Source organism: Thyridium curvatum (assembly GCF_004353045.1).
Source record: "Thyridium curvatum strain D216 chromosome Unknown NODE_6_length_784332_cov_80.453264, whole genome shotgun sequence".
NCBI classification, from domain to species: domain Eukaryota; kingdom Fungi; phylum Ascomycota; class Sordariomycetes; order Thyridiales; family Thyridiaceae; genus Thyridium; species Thyridium curvatum.
In genome coordinates, this window is record NW_022156761.1 from 303361 (window position 1) to 320553 (window position 17193).

General features: G+C 55.0%; 2 protein-coding genes across 2 annotated transcripts; both read right to left on the minus strand.

Annotated features, from left to right (window-relative positions):
• Positions 1 to 106: 106 nt before the first annotated feature.
• Positions 107 to 14377, minus strand: E0L32_001576 (uncharacterized protein; the record flags this gene model as incomplete). Its single annotated transcript, XM_031135670.1, has 2 exons — positions 107 to 13987; positions 14048 to 14377. The coding sequence occupies 2 exons, from the start codon at positions 14375 to 14377 to the stop codon at positions 107 to 109; spliced, it is 14211 nt and encodes a 4736-aa protein (XP_030990827.1).
• A 1188-nt stretch (positions 14378 to 15565) lies between these two features.
• On the minus strand, positions 15566 to 16846 carry E0L32_001577 (uncharacterized protein; the record flags this gene model as incomplete). The annotated part of the gene is made up of 1 exon (XM_031135671.1): positions 15566 to 16846. One exon carries the CDS (start codon positions 16844 to 16846, stop codon positions 15566 to 15568), a length of 1281 nt encoding a protein of 426 aa, XP_030990828.1.
• Positions 16847 to 17193: the final 347 nt, after the last annotated feature.

Below are 17193 nucleotides of genomic sequence, written 5' to 3' on the forward strand. Positions count from 1 at the left end.
CATCATGGCATGGCGTTATTTTGGGATACTTCAGGAATAAACATAGGTTCAAAATTCGTACATGTAACTCCAGGCTATCAATGACAAAAGGAAATCTATCTAGAGCTTAGAATACAACATACTGATGTTTAATCAACTCGACCAGCTCCGCCCCGAACTCTTCCACGAGCCTAGTGACCAGACTCTGATCACCACGCAAAAGGTCCTTGTCACCGCTCACATTAATGGTGACGTTCCCGTTCTGGCGGACCAAGATGTTGAAATAGAGCTGCTGATCATGCATAGAAGATGTGTCCAGGCCATCGATGGTCGATTCAATGAATGACGGCGTAGTTTTGGTGAAGTAATCGGAAGCAAGCGGTTCTCCCATTTTGTGTCGTTGTAGGATATCGGCCTGTTCGGTGTGTCTCGATTGCAGATCGACGCTCTCCTCCGAGTAAAGAATGTTGATGTAGGAGTTGTATCTGGGCGACAATCTGTGCAGGCCGTCTGCCTGGGCGAAGCGAGCGAGCTGGGCCAGGTGGTCTTGGACCGCGTCGAGCAGTTGTTGCCCCGGCAGGGCCGGTAGGTTGAGACTGAGTGGTACCACGGTCATGGTCGGGATGCTCACGCCCGTGAGATCAAGGGTGTGTTCACCATCGGCGGAAGATAACGAGCGTGAAGAATAATTCACTCCGAAGGTGGGCTGGGAACGACCTGTGAGCTTTCCGAGCGTCCGACCATAGGCCGCAATGAGCGCGGCAGAGGTGCGAGCCTTGTTGCTGATGGCGCCGTTGAGTATATCGGCAATGCTTTGTGGCAAGAGGTCTGCGTAGGTTGCCTTGAAGTGTGGTCCCATGGGAGCCTTTCTGGCATCAGATACCGCGACTTCGGACTGGATGATTGTATCTTGTGCTGAGGCCAAATGCTGCTTCCAGTATGTTTGTTCGGCGCCAGGCTGTCTGAATGAATTGATGTTCTGCATGGCAGACTCGACAGAGGGATAGACAGGCAGCATTTCAGAATTGAACAATGCAACAAGGTCTTTCTGAATCATCTTGATGCTCCACGCATCATATAGCGCATGGTGCACGCGAAGGACGACTGCCTTCCCGTTAGAAGCGTGGATGAAGGAGAGACGAGCTGGAGGTTCCTTGAGATCGGAAGGTGTTGAGTTGCCCTCGCGGACGTGCTGGCTAATCAAGTCCTGAATGGAGATTTTGTTGTCGTGGACCCCCAAGAAGCGGGTAGCTGCAGAAACCCTCTCATCGAGCGTGACCTGGATTAAGTCCGAAGGCCCCTCCGTGTATACAAAGGTTGTTCGTAGCACCTCATGTGCGTTGCAAAGTGCTTCCCAAAAGGTTTTTACCTTGTCTACATCAATCGATTCCTCGTCGACTCGGTACACCCAAGGAGCTTCAAAGAACCTTTTCCCGCTTTGGATCCATTGCTGTAGGGTGTGTCGCTGGCCTGGCAGAACAGGTACGACGGACTTGATTTGTGCTTCTGCCAAGTCGAGCTTCTCGGCTACCGACTTCTTGAGCTGCCTGCCTTGTAGTGCCAATTGCCCCTTCGGCTTCTGAGCAGTGCTCTTCTCGACTGGTCCGGACTTCTTCGCGATGTCCCGGACGCTAGCACCTCTGATGATCTCGAAAACACTGACGTGAATGCCTAGTTGTTTGTTCAAGATCTTGGAGAACCGAATAGCCGAAATAGAGTCCAAGCCAACGTTCACAAGCTTGGTGTTGTGATCGATCTTCTTCCCTCGAATCTTGTCTCCTACAATCCTCTTGACAAGTGCCAGAACAGCATCTCTCTTCTCTGTCGATCCACCTACTTCCACGCTATTCCCACCCTCGTTGAGACCGGTCTCTCCGTGTCTATGTGGCTCGTGTTTGGGAGTCGCAGTTGGATATGTATGAGAAGCCTCGAGAGCCGGATTGTGCAGTTCCTCCAGTACGATGTATCGCAAGGCCGCTTCAAGCTGCTTGCCCAAGTAGAACGCTTCCTCGCTGCTGACCTTGGCCCTCAGTGCACCGTGCAAGGCGCCATCCTTAATGCGAAAACTGACGATAAGGGGATAGTCGTCGTACGCAGGACTCCCCCCTCCAGTCTTCGAATCATCTTGTGTCTGAGCTTGAGCAGGGATAAGAAGTTCTGGCGAAGTCCTGTTACCGTCAGACTCGATCATGCCATCATATACAAACAAGCTCTGAAAGAGACCGGCGGACGTGTTGGCAGCGCCAGCTCTCGTCGACCGCCAGGCTGTCTGCACAGCTCGCAAGGATGCCATCCCATTAGAGCCTCTTGCGTTATCGCTCAGTGCCTGCAGGTCAGATAGGGCCTTTTCAATGGCCATGGTGCTCTGCTGGCGAGCCAATTTGACGCGGACGGGGACGGTGTTGATCGTCGGGCCCATCACAAGATTGTCATCGTCATCACTGCTCGCGGTGATGACCTCACCGAAGACTATATCTGCTTGCTTGTACAGAGACTCGCAGAGGACTTTAGCCCACGCAAGTTGCATGGCCGCTTTAGGTGTTACATTGGCCGTTCTGCACTTAGTCTGCAAGCTGGACATATCTGCGGCGTCCAAGCAAAAGTAAAATGAAGACGAAGCATGCAGGGATTCTTCAGAGAGCACGACGGGCGTATACGTGTAGTCTTGCACGGTCTTCGTCCAGAAAGTGACGGCACTTTTCTGCACCATTGCAAATGCCTTAGCAAGTGGCCGGAAAAGATACCGTGCGGGTGGCTGCTCATCTCGGCCCTCGCCATGACCTGCGAGGCGCTTGGCGTAGTTTTCGTGAAGAAGCTGCCAGATTGCTCGGATGGACTGTGCATCGTACAGAGCGTGGTGGATCTTGAGCTGCACAGCACCTCTCTTGGAGACGGACCAGTTGACAAGGTCGCTCTGTTCCGTGGGCGAAATGACACCGACCCATGGGGCATCATCACGATTGGTGAAAATGAAGCGGGTCCGAAGGATCTCGCAGGCTTGCACGGTGTCGTTGACGGCGATGAAAAACAATTCGAAAGTAGGAGTATCCTGTTTCATAGCAGCCTGAGATAACTGCATTGCGTGAGTGTACATGTAGGCCTGGTCGGCGAAGGCCATTGATGCGCTCAGCATGCCCTCCTGGAGGGGCGTGGCTATGAAAAGGAGATCGCCAGCTACCTGCTGCAAGGTCTGTTCATAAGGCAGCAAGTGACTGTTGGAGTTGCCGACCTGAGCATTGCTTTCAGCCTTAATGGTGCCGGGGACGTCGCTCCTGCTCCTTGCCTTGTCAACAAGGGAAGCCACACCTTGTAAGGTACGAGCCCGTATCACAGCGTTGGGAGTGATCTTAACCCCCTGAGACTTGTTGATGAGCTTTATGAAGGGAAGAACGTTAATGGAATCAAGACCAAGCTGGTAAAGGGACGTTGACTCGGGACTCTTGGCGTTGAGCTCACGCTCGTCTAAGTGTAGGAGGCGGCAGGCAGTGGACTTCACGCAAGCCAGAGCAGCTTCGAAGTCCTTGCCAGTGGGTTTGGGTTCCGCTGATATGTACGCGTCATCGGGCGTGGGGCCGTAGTTTGTGTCATAGTTGACAGATACAAACTGCTCAACCGTAGCAGACTTGTTCGCAGCCTCCGCAACGACCTTCTCAAACAAGATACCAAGGTCCTGAAGCTGTGCCGCGTTGAGAAAACCAGCGGACGAGAGCATCAAGTCAATCTTACCGTCAGAGTGTAGATCGATATCGATAGTCAAAGCCATGTCAATCCTGGACTTGCCCGGCAGAGGAATCATGGCACCCGGCGTGATCTCTCGGTTGACCGACTCGCCATCTGTAGGGACAACATTGATAGTGAGAAGGCTGTCAAACAACTTCTCCTTGAGGCCAGCCCAGCGCTGGATCATGTCGGCAGTTACGAGGGGCATTTTGCCCTGGCAAGCATCTGCGTGGCTCTGGTGAACCCGCTCAGCCAAGCGAGGCAGCGTTTCGCTTCCGCTTCCAAGAGCAACTGCGTGAACAACTGTGTTGAGGCAGGGCCCGACAAACCCATCGACGCCTTCAGCAACGTGACTCAGAAGAGGTCTGAGGGACTTGGTAAATCCGTAGACGATGGATGGCTTCTTGGTCAAATATGCCAGACAGAGAGTGGTAGCAAGCTGGAAGGCCGTAGAAGCGGAAATATTCCCTCCCTTCAGCTTCAGCCTAGTCTGGAGTTCTGCAGATGTGTAGGCAAGACAACGAGTTGCACGAGCCATGGCATAATTCCCGTCTTGGTCGGCATCTTTCCCGATGCGGCACGGCTGCATACCGTGCAGTCTGGCTTGCCATGCGCTTCTGAGGACTTGGATCTCTTGGTCGGCAAGATCACAATGGTTCGCAAGACTTTGCAGAGTGAAGAGACTCCGGGCTCCAGACGCAGCGGTTGGATGACCATCCGCGTAAGCTTGTTCCATCTTATTCCTTAGCGTAGCCATAGCCACCCCATCATACAGAGCGTGGTGCAGCTTTATTGAGGCGATAATCTTGCCAGATGGTCGGTCTTTGTGGATTTGAAGCCGTACGGGAGGTCGGGAGCTCATATGGGCAACAATTGCGGCAGCGGAGTCCTCTCCCCTATCAAATGGCGAGGGAGGCGACTCCAGCACAACCTGGAATATCTGGCCATCCTGCTCGCGTTGAATAAAGCAAGTCCGCAACATTGCTTCCGAGGAGACTACTCGTGCAGCGGCCTCCTTCCATTGAACCATGTTCGTTCCGGGCGCAAGTTCGAAATTGAAATGCGTCACGTAGGGAACCTCCAAGGTCTCTCCCTCTGACCCAAGCCAATTGAGAGACAAAGCAACCAATGGTGCTTGAAGGGGCAAACAACGGAGAACAGCAGCGACATTGGCACCTTTGAGGTGGTTGGCACTGGGTCCGAGGTCATCTAAGCTCGGTTCCTCCGGCGGGGTTCCAGGGGGAGTTAATAGCTTGTCGAAAGTCACATCAGATCCGGCTGCTCGGGCGAGGGATCCTATGGAGCAAAAAGGAGAGAGCAAGTCCGCAAGTGTAATTTTTGCGAAGCCCCGCCGTTTGAGGACCGCTACTAGATGCATTCCCGAGAGGCTGTCGATGCCTAGACTGTGAATGGCGCTGGCTGGAGTAGCGACAACCTTGTTGCCCATGACCTCTTCAAGCGCCGCAATGACCTCTGCCTCTGCTCCGCTCAATGGAGTAGTCCTTGAGGTAGCTTGGCTACTAGGAGCCAGGGGACTTTCCTGGAGGGCTGTAAAGTCCCTGGCCAGTTTGATGAGGAGCTTGGTGTCGACCTTACCGGATGCTGCAAGATAGGGGATCTTAGAAACCCACACCATTTCGGGAACCATGAAAGCTGGGAGCCTTTGCTGACATTCCTTCTCCACGGATATGGCTACAGCCTGCAAAGCTTGGCTCTGTTGAGACAGCACTTCAGGCTCGGCCTCAAATTCGGCCTTTAACATTGTGTGTGTTTTGCGCGCCAAGAATCCGAAGAGTCGTTGTTCAACAACAGCCGCAGCCACGTCGAGAGCTCCTTGCTCTGCAACAGTCTTCTTGATGAATGCCTCAACCTCGCCGAGTTCGAAACGCTGACCGCGGATCTTGGTCTGTTGATCTCTTCTGCCGAGGAACTCAACTGTACCATCGTGCATCATCCTCATGATATCTCCGGTCCTGTAGATGCGTTTCTTACCAACCCCCAGCAATGTAGTATACTGGAAGCCCTTTGCGTTCTCCTCAGGTCTATTGAGATAACCCACAGCTACCTGTGGGCCAGCAATGCAGAACTCTCCGGGCTGACCCTTGCGGGCAAGAACTTGCTCATCACCCTCTCCCTGAACTAGGAGAAGAGCTTCCAAGCCGGGCAGCGGCAGTCCCAAGTTACGAGCGTTGGAGTGGTGCCCGACTATGTGACTCAAGCACCCCACGGTAGCCTCAGTCGGCCCATAGAAATTCATCAGCGCTGCCTTGGGGCTACCAGTGTTCAATTGTTCAAACAGCTCATGGGACGCCTTCTCGCCGCCAAAAGTCAGCACTCGCATCGAGGGGACGTCCTTGAGGCGGAGGCCCAGCTGGAATAGCACGGAGGGAACGGAGCCCATGTGCGTGATCTGGACTTCGTTGATGACCTGCTGCAAGCTTGCAAAGATGCCGTTGCGGTCCTTGCCGATGGCAGAGCGGAAGCCGAGGTGCCAGGGCGCAAGCATGGAGGTGAGGTGGGTATCGAATGCGCGGGATGCGACGTTCAGGTATTTACCCACGCCGCCTAGCTTGGCTGTGTCTGCGTTGGCCTCGATGAGACGCTGCGTCATGGCGGAAATGAAGTGCAGGAGGTTCTCGTTGGTCACCCGTACTCCCTTGGGCTGGCCAGTCGAGCCTGATGTGTAGAGGAGGTAACCCCCATCCCCGGTTTTGACAGAATCATTGGTGATGGTACAAGGCCAGGAAAGAATTATATTGAGCTCATCGCCGCCTTCAGGTAGGAGGACTGCCGGAGTGCTGCTTATATCGAGATCCAGATCGCCGACTAGGCTTTCTGTCGAAATGACGAGCTTGGCATTGGCATCACGGATAAGGAGCTGCTTGCGAGCTGCAGGGAGATCCCCGTCGATAGGCAGATAGATGTATCCAGGCTTGAAAATGGCCAATATAGCTGCCATGGATTTGGTATCTCGGTCAAGATACAACGCGACAACATCGTCAGGCTTAAGCCTCGCTTCGTGACTGATCAGCTTGGAGGCAATAGCGTTGACAAGCACCTGAAATTCGCGATACGTAATGGTGCTGGTGGTAATTTTGTCTTCGCCATCTTCCCCATTGTCCAAAAAGATCTCCTCGACTGCAATCCAGTCAGGGTGCTCAGCCGCTTGTTTGGACACCAGATCCGCTGGATTTCTCACAATTGCCGTGCCCACGAGGTCAGCATGCTCACCAACCGTAGACACAAGCTGGCGATCCATGTAATTGCTCAGTCGAAGAAGCGGCACCTCAGGATGCTCCAACATGGCGCAAGCCTGGGCGAGAATCTGATCCAGCATGAGCTCTAGCATAGGCTGCGAGATACGCTGAGAGTTGCCTGTCAGCTCGATAATGTTTTCACCTTCAAAAATGTTCAAGGCCATTGGATGTTCAACGTTTAGTGGTAGCGCCTGCCCAACTTCACGGAACATTTCCACTCCGGCATCAACGTGATCATCGTCACCAGCGGGATGGTAAACAAAGAGCGCTGGGAATGGAGTATTACTATCGCCACTGCCCTCATTGATCATCTTCTTGATGTCCACCGGGTGTAGACTATGAGCACTCTGGCCCAAAGACAGAGCATCGCGGCTCATCTCAGCCCAGAGCTCTTGAGCGCTCGTGGCATGTGCACGAATGACGACCGGCAGAGTAGCCATTGCCGGGCCGACAACCCGGGCAAGGTCTGGGTGCAAAATTCTCTGTGTCACAGTTTGGCCGAGAACGACAGTCTTCAGCTCAAGCACTGCCGCCAGAACACAACCAAAGGCAGACTGCACAAGTCGGGGTAGATCAGGAGCATCAGCTGCATTCTTGAGCAGCTCTCTTGGGATTGTTGCCTTGATAGAGCGAATGGTCCGTTCCTGCTTTTGCCGGGACCCCGTCAGGTCAGGGAACGGCGCGTTCAAGGCCCCATCAGATTCGACTAGGTTGTGCAGACGCCTAGACCACGCAGAGAAGGCCTTGTCTCGCTGAGCGATAGGAGGCAATAACCCTAACTCCATACCCCTGCTCATCGAGAGAGAGCTACTTATAGCCTGGATTGGATTGCGGTATAAGCTGGCAACGATTTTGAGAATCATGCGCGATGACTCGGCGTCGTGGAGGGAATGGTGCATGCTCAGCATCACCTTGCTCTCAATCTCGCAGAATGTAACAGCCCACGGAGGTCTAGGCGTATCGCCTCCCAAGGGAGAGAGTTTCACTTGTGCCTTTTGAGCGAGAGAAGCGAGGCTTTCAGCATCCGCGTGCTGAACAGTGGTCCAGTAAATGTTGGGCTGGTCCAGAACGAGCTGGAGCACAACGGCATGCACACCGTGACGGCGAGCCCACTGGCCAATGCTCATATTCTGTCCATCACGTACAGACAACTGCGAGAGCGGGACAAACACCGTCCGAAGGATATCAAGTTGGGCGGCCGCAGCAGTCCATGAATCTTTCAGACGAGAGACATCAATCTGACCAAGGTGGCCGAGATCAAAAAGGCGGTGGGACCAGTATGCCTCTGCCCCAATCATCGTCTCAACGAGCAGCGACTCCTGAACTGGTGTAGCAGGAAGGATGTAGGAAGTGTTCTTTGGCCTCGCGTCTCCATGAAGACTCTTTGTCAGCGTCTCTCTGACAGTAGTCACCCATGAGGTTTCCGGGGTCTGTTCAGTCGTCGGCTCTCTTAGACTCTTCGCCTTCTTCATAGAATTCAGAACCACCTCGACCAGCTCACCAAGAGTCTGGCATCGCATCAGCTCGAGTACACCGACGGTGCACTTCATCTCACGTCGCAATGCCCAGGCTAACTTTGTGACCTGCAGTGAGCTGAAGCCGAGCCCAGCTAAGCTGTCATTCGGATTGAGGCTGTCAAGTTGCATTCTGTTGTTCTCTGCGATGGTCTTGAGCACCGATAGCTGCTCTTTAGGCCACATAGTCTTGATATCCGAGCCGTCTCCAGCAGCAGCGTCGCGGCCAGCCAGAACATTGAGGTCTGCGAGATTGTAGATGGCTTGCAAGACCTTGCGATCGACCTTGTTGGAAGCTGTACGCGGCATAGTGGTGTCTAGCACAACAACATGGCCAGGAACCATGTACGCCGGGAGCATCTCCCTCGCTTTCTGGAGGACCTGCATTCGAATCTTTGCTGTATCAACTGCCTGCTTTTTGACAGAAACAAAAGTGACAACAACTTTGTGGTCAGCGTCGCCGCCACTGACCCCCGGGCGTGGCAAGTACAGTGTCTCAACATGCTCGACAGCCGGCTCCTCGCTTTTGATGCTAGCACAGGCCGCACTGATCTCACTCAGCTCGATACGTATGCCAGTAATCTTGACCAAGTCGTCATTGCGGCCCAGGAACTCAAAGCCATGGTCGTTCAGACGCACCATATCCCCAGTGAGATAGATCCGCTCGTCGATGCCCGGCCCGCCCTGGATGAAAGCCTTGGTCGTCTTGGCCTCGTTGTTCAGGTACCCCTTCGCAACTTGCGCGCCGCCGAGCGCCAGCTCGCCGACGCCGTAGCGCGGTACAAGCTCCCACCGCTTCTTCGTCACATCGGTCGGGTCCGCGACCTCACGCACGACGTATGCTGTGCAAGAGGTTAGAGGAAAGCCCACATTGGCGGCTTTGGCCTCATCACGGCTTTTGCCGAAGAACTGCCTCATGGTGGAGACAACGGCGTTCTCAGCCGGGCCGTACGTATTGTACGCTTTGGTGGTGACTCCCGGGGCGGCCCATGCCTCGGCGACGTCCTCGGTCAGCTTCTCACCGATAAAGGTGACGAATTGAAGAGTAGAACCCCTGATCTCCTCCACATTGATGCTGGCGCCGAAGGAGGGGGTGAGATGAGCGTGCGTCGGACGGGACTTGTTGACAAAGTCGGCAAAAGTGCCTAGAATAAGCTCGCGTGTGCCGCTGATTACGCTGCCGGCTAGGCCCCATGTGTAAAACAGGTCTTGGACGAAGACGTCGAAGCTGTAGGCCGACAGCTGCAACGTGCGCACTTGCCCAGTCCTGTCGTCATGCTCCACCCGGGTTTGGAGGTCGCGCATGGCGTTTGAAGCGGCATAGTGCTGGATCATGACACCCTTTGGCTCGCCCGTCGTGCCTGAGGTCCAGAGAAGGTAGGCAAGGTCTTGGCCACTGATGGCAGGGCGTGAGGCGAGAATGCTTTGGCGCGGCTTGGCCCTCACGGACGTCTTCTTGTCAGCGTAGTGGTCGACGAGGATAACGCGCACACCAGCTAGACTTTCGTGAGCTAGACAGGGTTCCACCAGAGGATAAGAGTCGGTGTTAGTCAACAGAAGCTTGCCCTGCGTTCTGGCGATTAGGGAAGTTCGCCGTTGGATGGGAGAGGTTTCATCGATGGGTGACCAGGCAGAGCCAGCTTTGAGAATGGCCAAGATGGACACATAAAGCTCCACACTACGGTGCATGCAGATAGGGATAACACCCACGTCTTCTTCTCGCAGAATGTTGGCCAGGCCGTTGGCTCGGGCGTCGAGCTCGGCATAGGTCAACTCGATAGGATTCGCGTCTAGAGCAGCATAGAAGCTCAAGGCCAGGAGATCTGGTGTGGCCTCTGCTTGTTTCTCGAGTTGAGCGTGGAGGACATCGGCACGTCCTTTTTTCTGGCATTCCTCCTCCGCGGAATCTTCTATGGGCACAGGGAGGGAGCCTTCTGCAGACAGTAAACTCCTGGGTAGGCGTGCGGGCAGGGAGTGCACTAGGTCATCGGCCTTGCAGGTCAGCAGTGCCGCAGTCATGGCCGCAAACTGTTTAACGATAATCCGAGCCGAAATTTCCGAGAGAGCATCGTCGCGGTATGTGATCTTGAATACCATGGAGTCGATTCGCTTTCCGCCAACAAGAGGACCACTCGGAAACACCTCGGCAAAGACGTCAAAATCGTAGCGGATGGCTGGGTTGAGCACGTCGGTCCAAGGAGCCATTGCCCCATCTGAGCCATCCTCAGGCGGGGTATATGTCTGAAGAGCCAAGGCCGTGTTGTATGGCAAAGCCTCAAAGACACCAAAGGACATGTGACGACGACAAAGAGCAAGTCTAGAACTGCTGTTGAGATTACTGAGCAGCTCGTGCACAGTCTGGCGATCAGGCAGAGCGACTCGACAGGGGACCACCGAGAAAGTAGGTGCATGAGCAGCCTCGTGCTGACCAGAAAGAACACTTCCAAACACAACGTCTCCTGTATTTGCTTCAGAGAAGATCTGGAGAAGCAGGGACCAAGCTGCCTGCAGAGCCGCGAGGGGAGAAGCGCCAAGTATCCTGCTATGCGCCTCCAGCTTCTGCCAATGAAGGTCACTGGCAATCTGAACTACTGCGTGGCCGTAATAGGCGGGCACGCCCGGTGCGGGCGATTTAAGATTGTTGCCACTCAAAGCGTGGAAGCTCTCGGTCTCCCAGCCGATAAGTGAGTCTTTCCAATGCCTGTCCGTTTCGGGGTGGACATTCGACGCCCAGTCGAGGATCACGTCTTTGATGGACAGCCGTGGCAGGGGACTCAAGCCTGCATACTGTCTAGAAATATCCCTCAGGAGAACGTCGAGGGATGCACCATCGCAGAGGCAATGCGCCACACTAATCACAAGTAGTCCTCCAGACTCAGTGTCCGGCTCGACAATCTGAACTTGGTACAGCTTCTGTGACTCGAAGTCCAGATACCGCTCAGCAAGCCCAGTCCAGTATTGCGCACTGCTTGCACGAGCGTCTCCACGGTGGCGCACAATCCTCGGACTGTCTCGTGTCCACCTCCGGTACGCATCAGGCTTCAGCACAACCTGGGCAAACGGCGAGAGATCGTCGTTGCATGGCACAAAAGCACATCTATAGATGGCCTGTCCCTCCAGGGTGTAGGTGACTGCTTTCTCGAGCGCGTCGAGGGAAGCGTCGGCCTGAAGTGGCAGGACCGTGTAGCTGATATAATTGCGTCGGTCTATACCAAAGCTCACTGCCAACTGGCTTTGTGTACTTGTCGCAGGCAGCACCATCTCAATGTCATCGTTGCCAATCCCACCCAGTTTCTCAAGAGCTTCTGCTGTGTGGCGGGAGGCGAATTCGGCAACTCTCCTTTGTGCTGTGACTCTACCGACGGTTAGGCTGCTGCAGGTTGTTCCAGTCGAGGTCGATGGGAAGAATACAGATCGTATGCTGGTTCCAGGGTCGAGAAGCAAGGCTAATGAAGGCTGCAGATGCTTGCAGTCTGGCCAGCGCCTTCTGATCTCGCGTAGCAGCCTCATCGCGTGGAGACTATCTACGCCAGTCTCGGCGAGGAGTGTTGTTGCTGTCAGTGAGATCTTGGAAGTTGAGTCGCTACTGATGATGGTGGAGAGAATCTTGACAAGCTCCGCCTCAAGGTGTGCATCCTCAGCACTGTCCAAGACCTCCGCTTCGGAATCCCGAGTCACGCGAGTTTCTAACCCTTGCCATGATGTGCGCACGTACTCTGACGCCGCCTTGCGGTCCACTTTGCCAGAGGCTGATCGCGGCAGTGCATCGACTTGAAAGATCCGAACTGGCCTCATGTAGTCCGGCAGGTGCCGCCGCGCTGCCTCCATGCATTGCTCTCGGACCACATCAAAGCTCAGCGCACTCTTTGGATTGACAACGACCAAACTCACCACTCTCTCCGAGCCAGATGTACCACTCTGAGCTTTCCACACACACGCCAGTGTCTGCTGTACACCTTGGGCCTTGCTCGCCAGAACGTTCTCGATCTCACCGAGCTCAACACGCCGACCACTCAGTTTCACCTGCGCATCCGATATGCGACCCAAGAACTCAACTACGGGTTCTCCGGCTTCATTCCATACAACACGCGCACGGTCGCCGGTCCTGTATATGCGGCCCCACTGGTCGTGGTCGAGGAAGGCCTTCGCCGTCTCCTCAGGGCGGTTGAGGTAGCCGATCTTACTGACCTGGGGGCCCGTAAGGACCAGCTCTCCCGCAGCGCCCATAGGGACGGGTTGAAGCTCAGAGCTCTGCTCGCCAACGATGAGGACGCCGCAGGTGGCGAGTGGCGAGCCGATGATAGAGCCGCGCTGGTTCCCGGGGACATGCTCCTGGGCGAGGGAGTAGATGGTGACTTCAGTGGGGCCGTAACCGTTGTAGATGCCCTGTGGCACTGAGCGAGTATCACTTGTCGAGGGGTTGTAGCGCGAAAAGTCTTGAAGGAGCCGGGTATTGGGTGCCTCGCCGCCGACCATAAGACCGCGTAGTGAGGATGGGTCTATCAGGCTCGCAAAACTGGGGGTGACGTTGGTGATGTCGGCCTTGAGAGTGGTGATGACTTGGTCAATATTCTGCATGGTAAGGTGTCTGGGTGCACAGCATAGTGTTGATCCCGTGCTCAAGGTCCAGAATATCTCGAAGAGAGAGATATCGAATGTTGGAGATGCGCCCTGAAACCATCTAACAGGACGGTCAGGGTTTGGTGTGCCTGACGAGCAGAATCCGTAGAGATTGCTGAGAGAAGTGAGGGTACAGGCGGCTGAGAGATGGCTCACTACCACACCTTTGGGGGTTCCTGTAGTCCCGGAGGTATATAATACATATGCGGCGTCGTTCTCTGTGGTAGGAATCGGAGGAAGCGGCTTGGGTTCGACATTGCGCGCCTCGAGGAATTCTGTGACGCTGGTCGTCTCTGTCTCGGTCTCGAGGCCACCAGGCTCGCCCACCAGGACTACTACAGGCTTCAGGTCGGCAAGCAGCGTATCGATTCTCTCCTGGGGGGCATCCACGGGTATTGGGCAGAAAGAGAAGCCGGCCTTGAGAGCAGCGAGATAGCTGATGTAGAGCTCAGGAGACGGGCCAATCCTCACTGCTACTGTCTTTATGGTTGCGTTTGACTTGGGACTCGTGTGATAGAGCTTAGTGGCTAGTGCGGTAGCAGCATTTGATAGTTGTTGATAGGTATATTGTGTCCTCGTGCCACTTTCAGAGTTGGTCAAGAAATCCAAGGCCACTCTCTGTGGACAGTCCTTGACTCTATTTTCGAACCAATGATGTAGCAGTGCCTGATGTCTCGCCTGGCTCTCGGCCGGCCATAATGATATTGGTCGTTCTTGTGGAGGATAATTCAGGATGGAAGGCTGTGTCCATGGAGCAAAGCCTTTGCTGTGGCGGTGATCATGGTCGAAAATGAGGTCCAGCAGCATCTGACCCAAGGAATCTAGCCCTGGCTGAGATACTACTCTAGCCAATGCGATCAGCCGCACATGATCGTCTGCGGCATGAAGTTGAAGGGCCTGGAGCGGTTGTCAATTATGTGAGCTTCAACGTTTGCAGCAATGCGTAACTTGACAAACCTTTCCTGGCCCGATTGAGAAGTCGGTAGGAACATCAACATGATTCTCCCCGCAATGTACAAAGGTAGAGCTACCGTCCTGGGTGCTGTCGCCTGCGTGAGCCAGGATATAACCGCCACGTGTAGTGTCCTCAATGCAGAACGCCTCGCCGGGTTCGACGATGGCGATCAGGTTGACAAGCCTCACGAAAGCTTGCCGCACCGTCGTCTGGCTTGTTGTTGAAGCTAATGAGCTTTTCCAGCCCAATTGAGTCGTCGGAGAAGTTTCATCGTCCTCAATGCGGGTATGCAGAGGTCGGAGCTTGGTGACCGGCCCCCGGTTGGGCGACATTGGGTCTTTCAAGAGAAGGATAACTTTTTGCGATCACAGCTGCGCGAGATGACGTCTGCGAGTGCAGTGATGTCAGGACAGGGCGTTGTCAATAGGGTATATACAATTCATGGACAACGAAAGGATTCAATGAAGAGCGGGAGTTTGTGTCTGAAGACGCGATGCTTGTCTTCCACAGTGAGATCGGATCTCGACCAGGTATCGGATCCTCTTGGTGATGATCCTTCTGTAACTGCAGATGGATGGTGAGCATCGCCGCTGTCGGCACATGTTCACATGGGCGGGTGAACCGTCAACCGGGGTCAGGGCATGGCATGGCGGCATGCATGTGGACTTCAAGGGTCAATGGTTCCAAAGACCCCCAGCCGTGTATCGAGCGAGGCCATACCCCTGGCAGTTTGTTCCATCTACCCCCCACCCCCCTGAGCGCGCAACAAGTGGCCCCGCGTGTGGAATTCTGGGAATTCTGCTGCTTTCATCACGGCCGCCGGAGACCCACCTGCGAAATCGAAAGAGGAAAGGATCACAACAGTGTGTGGTGACATTTTGGTTTTGCGGACGGATCAGCACGAATGGCGACATATCTGCTGATTGATAAGATTGGATGTGGGCAAAGTCTCCGCTCTGTGCCCGACACGGTGTTGCATCCTGCACTCATCCATCAGGGCGCGCCTCGAACCCGCCGGGACTTCGCGGACTGAGCATTGAGCTTACCTGCCCGGCGCCAGCCAAGAAATTCGTCACATCCGATCCGGACCAATCCCATCCACAATGACGTCCAGCATGACGTCCAGGTTTGCTTTCCTACGCACCCCCCAATCGCATGACCCCCACACCTTGACCGAGGCCACAGGGCCGGCTGTTACAAATTATCTCATCTAATCAGATTGATTAGATCCAACCAGGGATTTCAGGAGTTGCTACTTGTAAGTGCAGCCGACAGGACTCGCGAGCCCCGAGCCCCGAGGTACGCGGTTCAGTAGTGCCGCAGAGGCACGCATGGCGCCTGATGAAATGTGATGCCATCCAGGGGCCTGCTCGCGAGAAATGAGGATGGCGGCGGGCATGGCTGGATTACACATTCATGCAAAGGCTCAGTTCAGCGTTGGGTACGGCCGCAGTGCACGCGAGAGAATCATCCATTCATTGCATTGTTGAAGACACCGCTAACGATTCTGCCCACTCGCATTACACAAAGTGTCCTTCTTGGAAGAAGCGGTCCCGCTGCAGCGCAATCAGCATCGACGTCTTGTGCGGTAGGTGAAAACGCTTCTTCTTCTCCATCGGGATGAACCTCTCCTGGATCTGGAGGTTGGTCTTGCCGTACTCGGGCTCGCCGATGATCTGCTTGGTGCGCGGGTCCCGCAGAAAGGCCAGGTGCTTCATTGAGGAGTTGGCGGCCTGGTACCGCTTGCCGCCGCGGAACTTCTCCTCGCCAACGAGGAAGTGCGTGTTTTGGTCGTGCTCACCCACGATGATGTTGCAGTTGGACCCGATAAAGCAAGCCACATTGTCCTCCTTGACGAAGCCGATCTCCATGTAGCCCGCCAGCTCGCCGTCCCACGAGAAGACGCATGACATCGTGTGCGGGTCGGCCAGCTGCTGCGCGAGGTACTCGCGGTGATGCTCTGGGGGACCGCGCTCCCTCCATCCAGCGTTGACGCGGTCCGAGTTTTGCCACTGCATGTACTTCTCAAAGTGTAGCGGGTTGCTGGCGTCGATATGGTGGATTTGTAGCTGTTGGCCAACTTCGACGATGTAGCGAGAGTAGAGCAGCGTGCCAGGGATAGGCTTCGGCGGCCGTACAGGATGAACAGTGCAAACGTTGCCTTTCCTCGTAAAACCTAGCTGGCTAGGGAAGTCGCCCGTCACGTTGAACCCAGGGAACTGGGTGGTTTCGGGCCGGCAGCGCACCCAGCTCTGTGAGACTGGTTGTCCGGCGCCCTGCCAGAAGGCCTCGCGGTGGAGCCAGAATGTGGTGTCTCTGGGGATTGAAGTCGTCGTGGACCCCTTCTTGGAGAATGGTGAGACAACCCCTAAGCCAGTGCATCGCAGGAACTCTCCAAGCCTCTCATTGTTCACGACAACAGCAAACAGGTCCCTGTCCCGAACCTGTGGATGCACCCAGAGAGCGTACACAGATGCCCACAGCAAGGCCACATCTTCTTGTCCAATCGTGCTACCACCCCAGGAGACCGTCGATTTGCCGCTTTGGCTCATATCGTATTCGAAAACATTGTCATACTCAGCCACGTTGTCATTCACCATCGCTGGCGAGACCCTGACTTCATCGGCCCTGGACCAGCGGCACAGGGTTGTCCTTTGCTGGCCCACCTCGAAAGCGACGCCCTTGCCCGAGGCCACGGCTTCGATCCATAATTCAGTCTTGCCATCGGGCAGTCTGAATGAAACCAGGCTTTGCTCGTGTCGTTGGGACGCAGGGTCCGAGTCGTTCCCAAGGCTTCCCATAGTCGTTTGTGCGTTTTTGCTCGATTGAAGCTTGACAGAACTAGCATTTGGCCCTATCTCCTATGCTTAGAATGACATGAGATACAATTGGAGCTAGGAACTGCCGGGTTCGGCTTTGTATTAAGGTGTGGCGCCAGCTAATGGAGAAGAAGGAAAGGAGAACCCCCACAACGGCAGTGTTGGTGGCTAGAAACCTTACCGTCGCGCAGGTCCTTCCGGGGCGCAGGCAGTCCCGAAGAAGTAGCTCGGATATCATTTGAGGCCTCGTACTGGCTGACCACAAGCTATCCGTCCTCTTCCGTCATTCCACAGAAGCGTTGCGAGACTCGACCGAGCTTGTCGTCCAA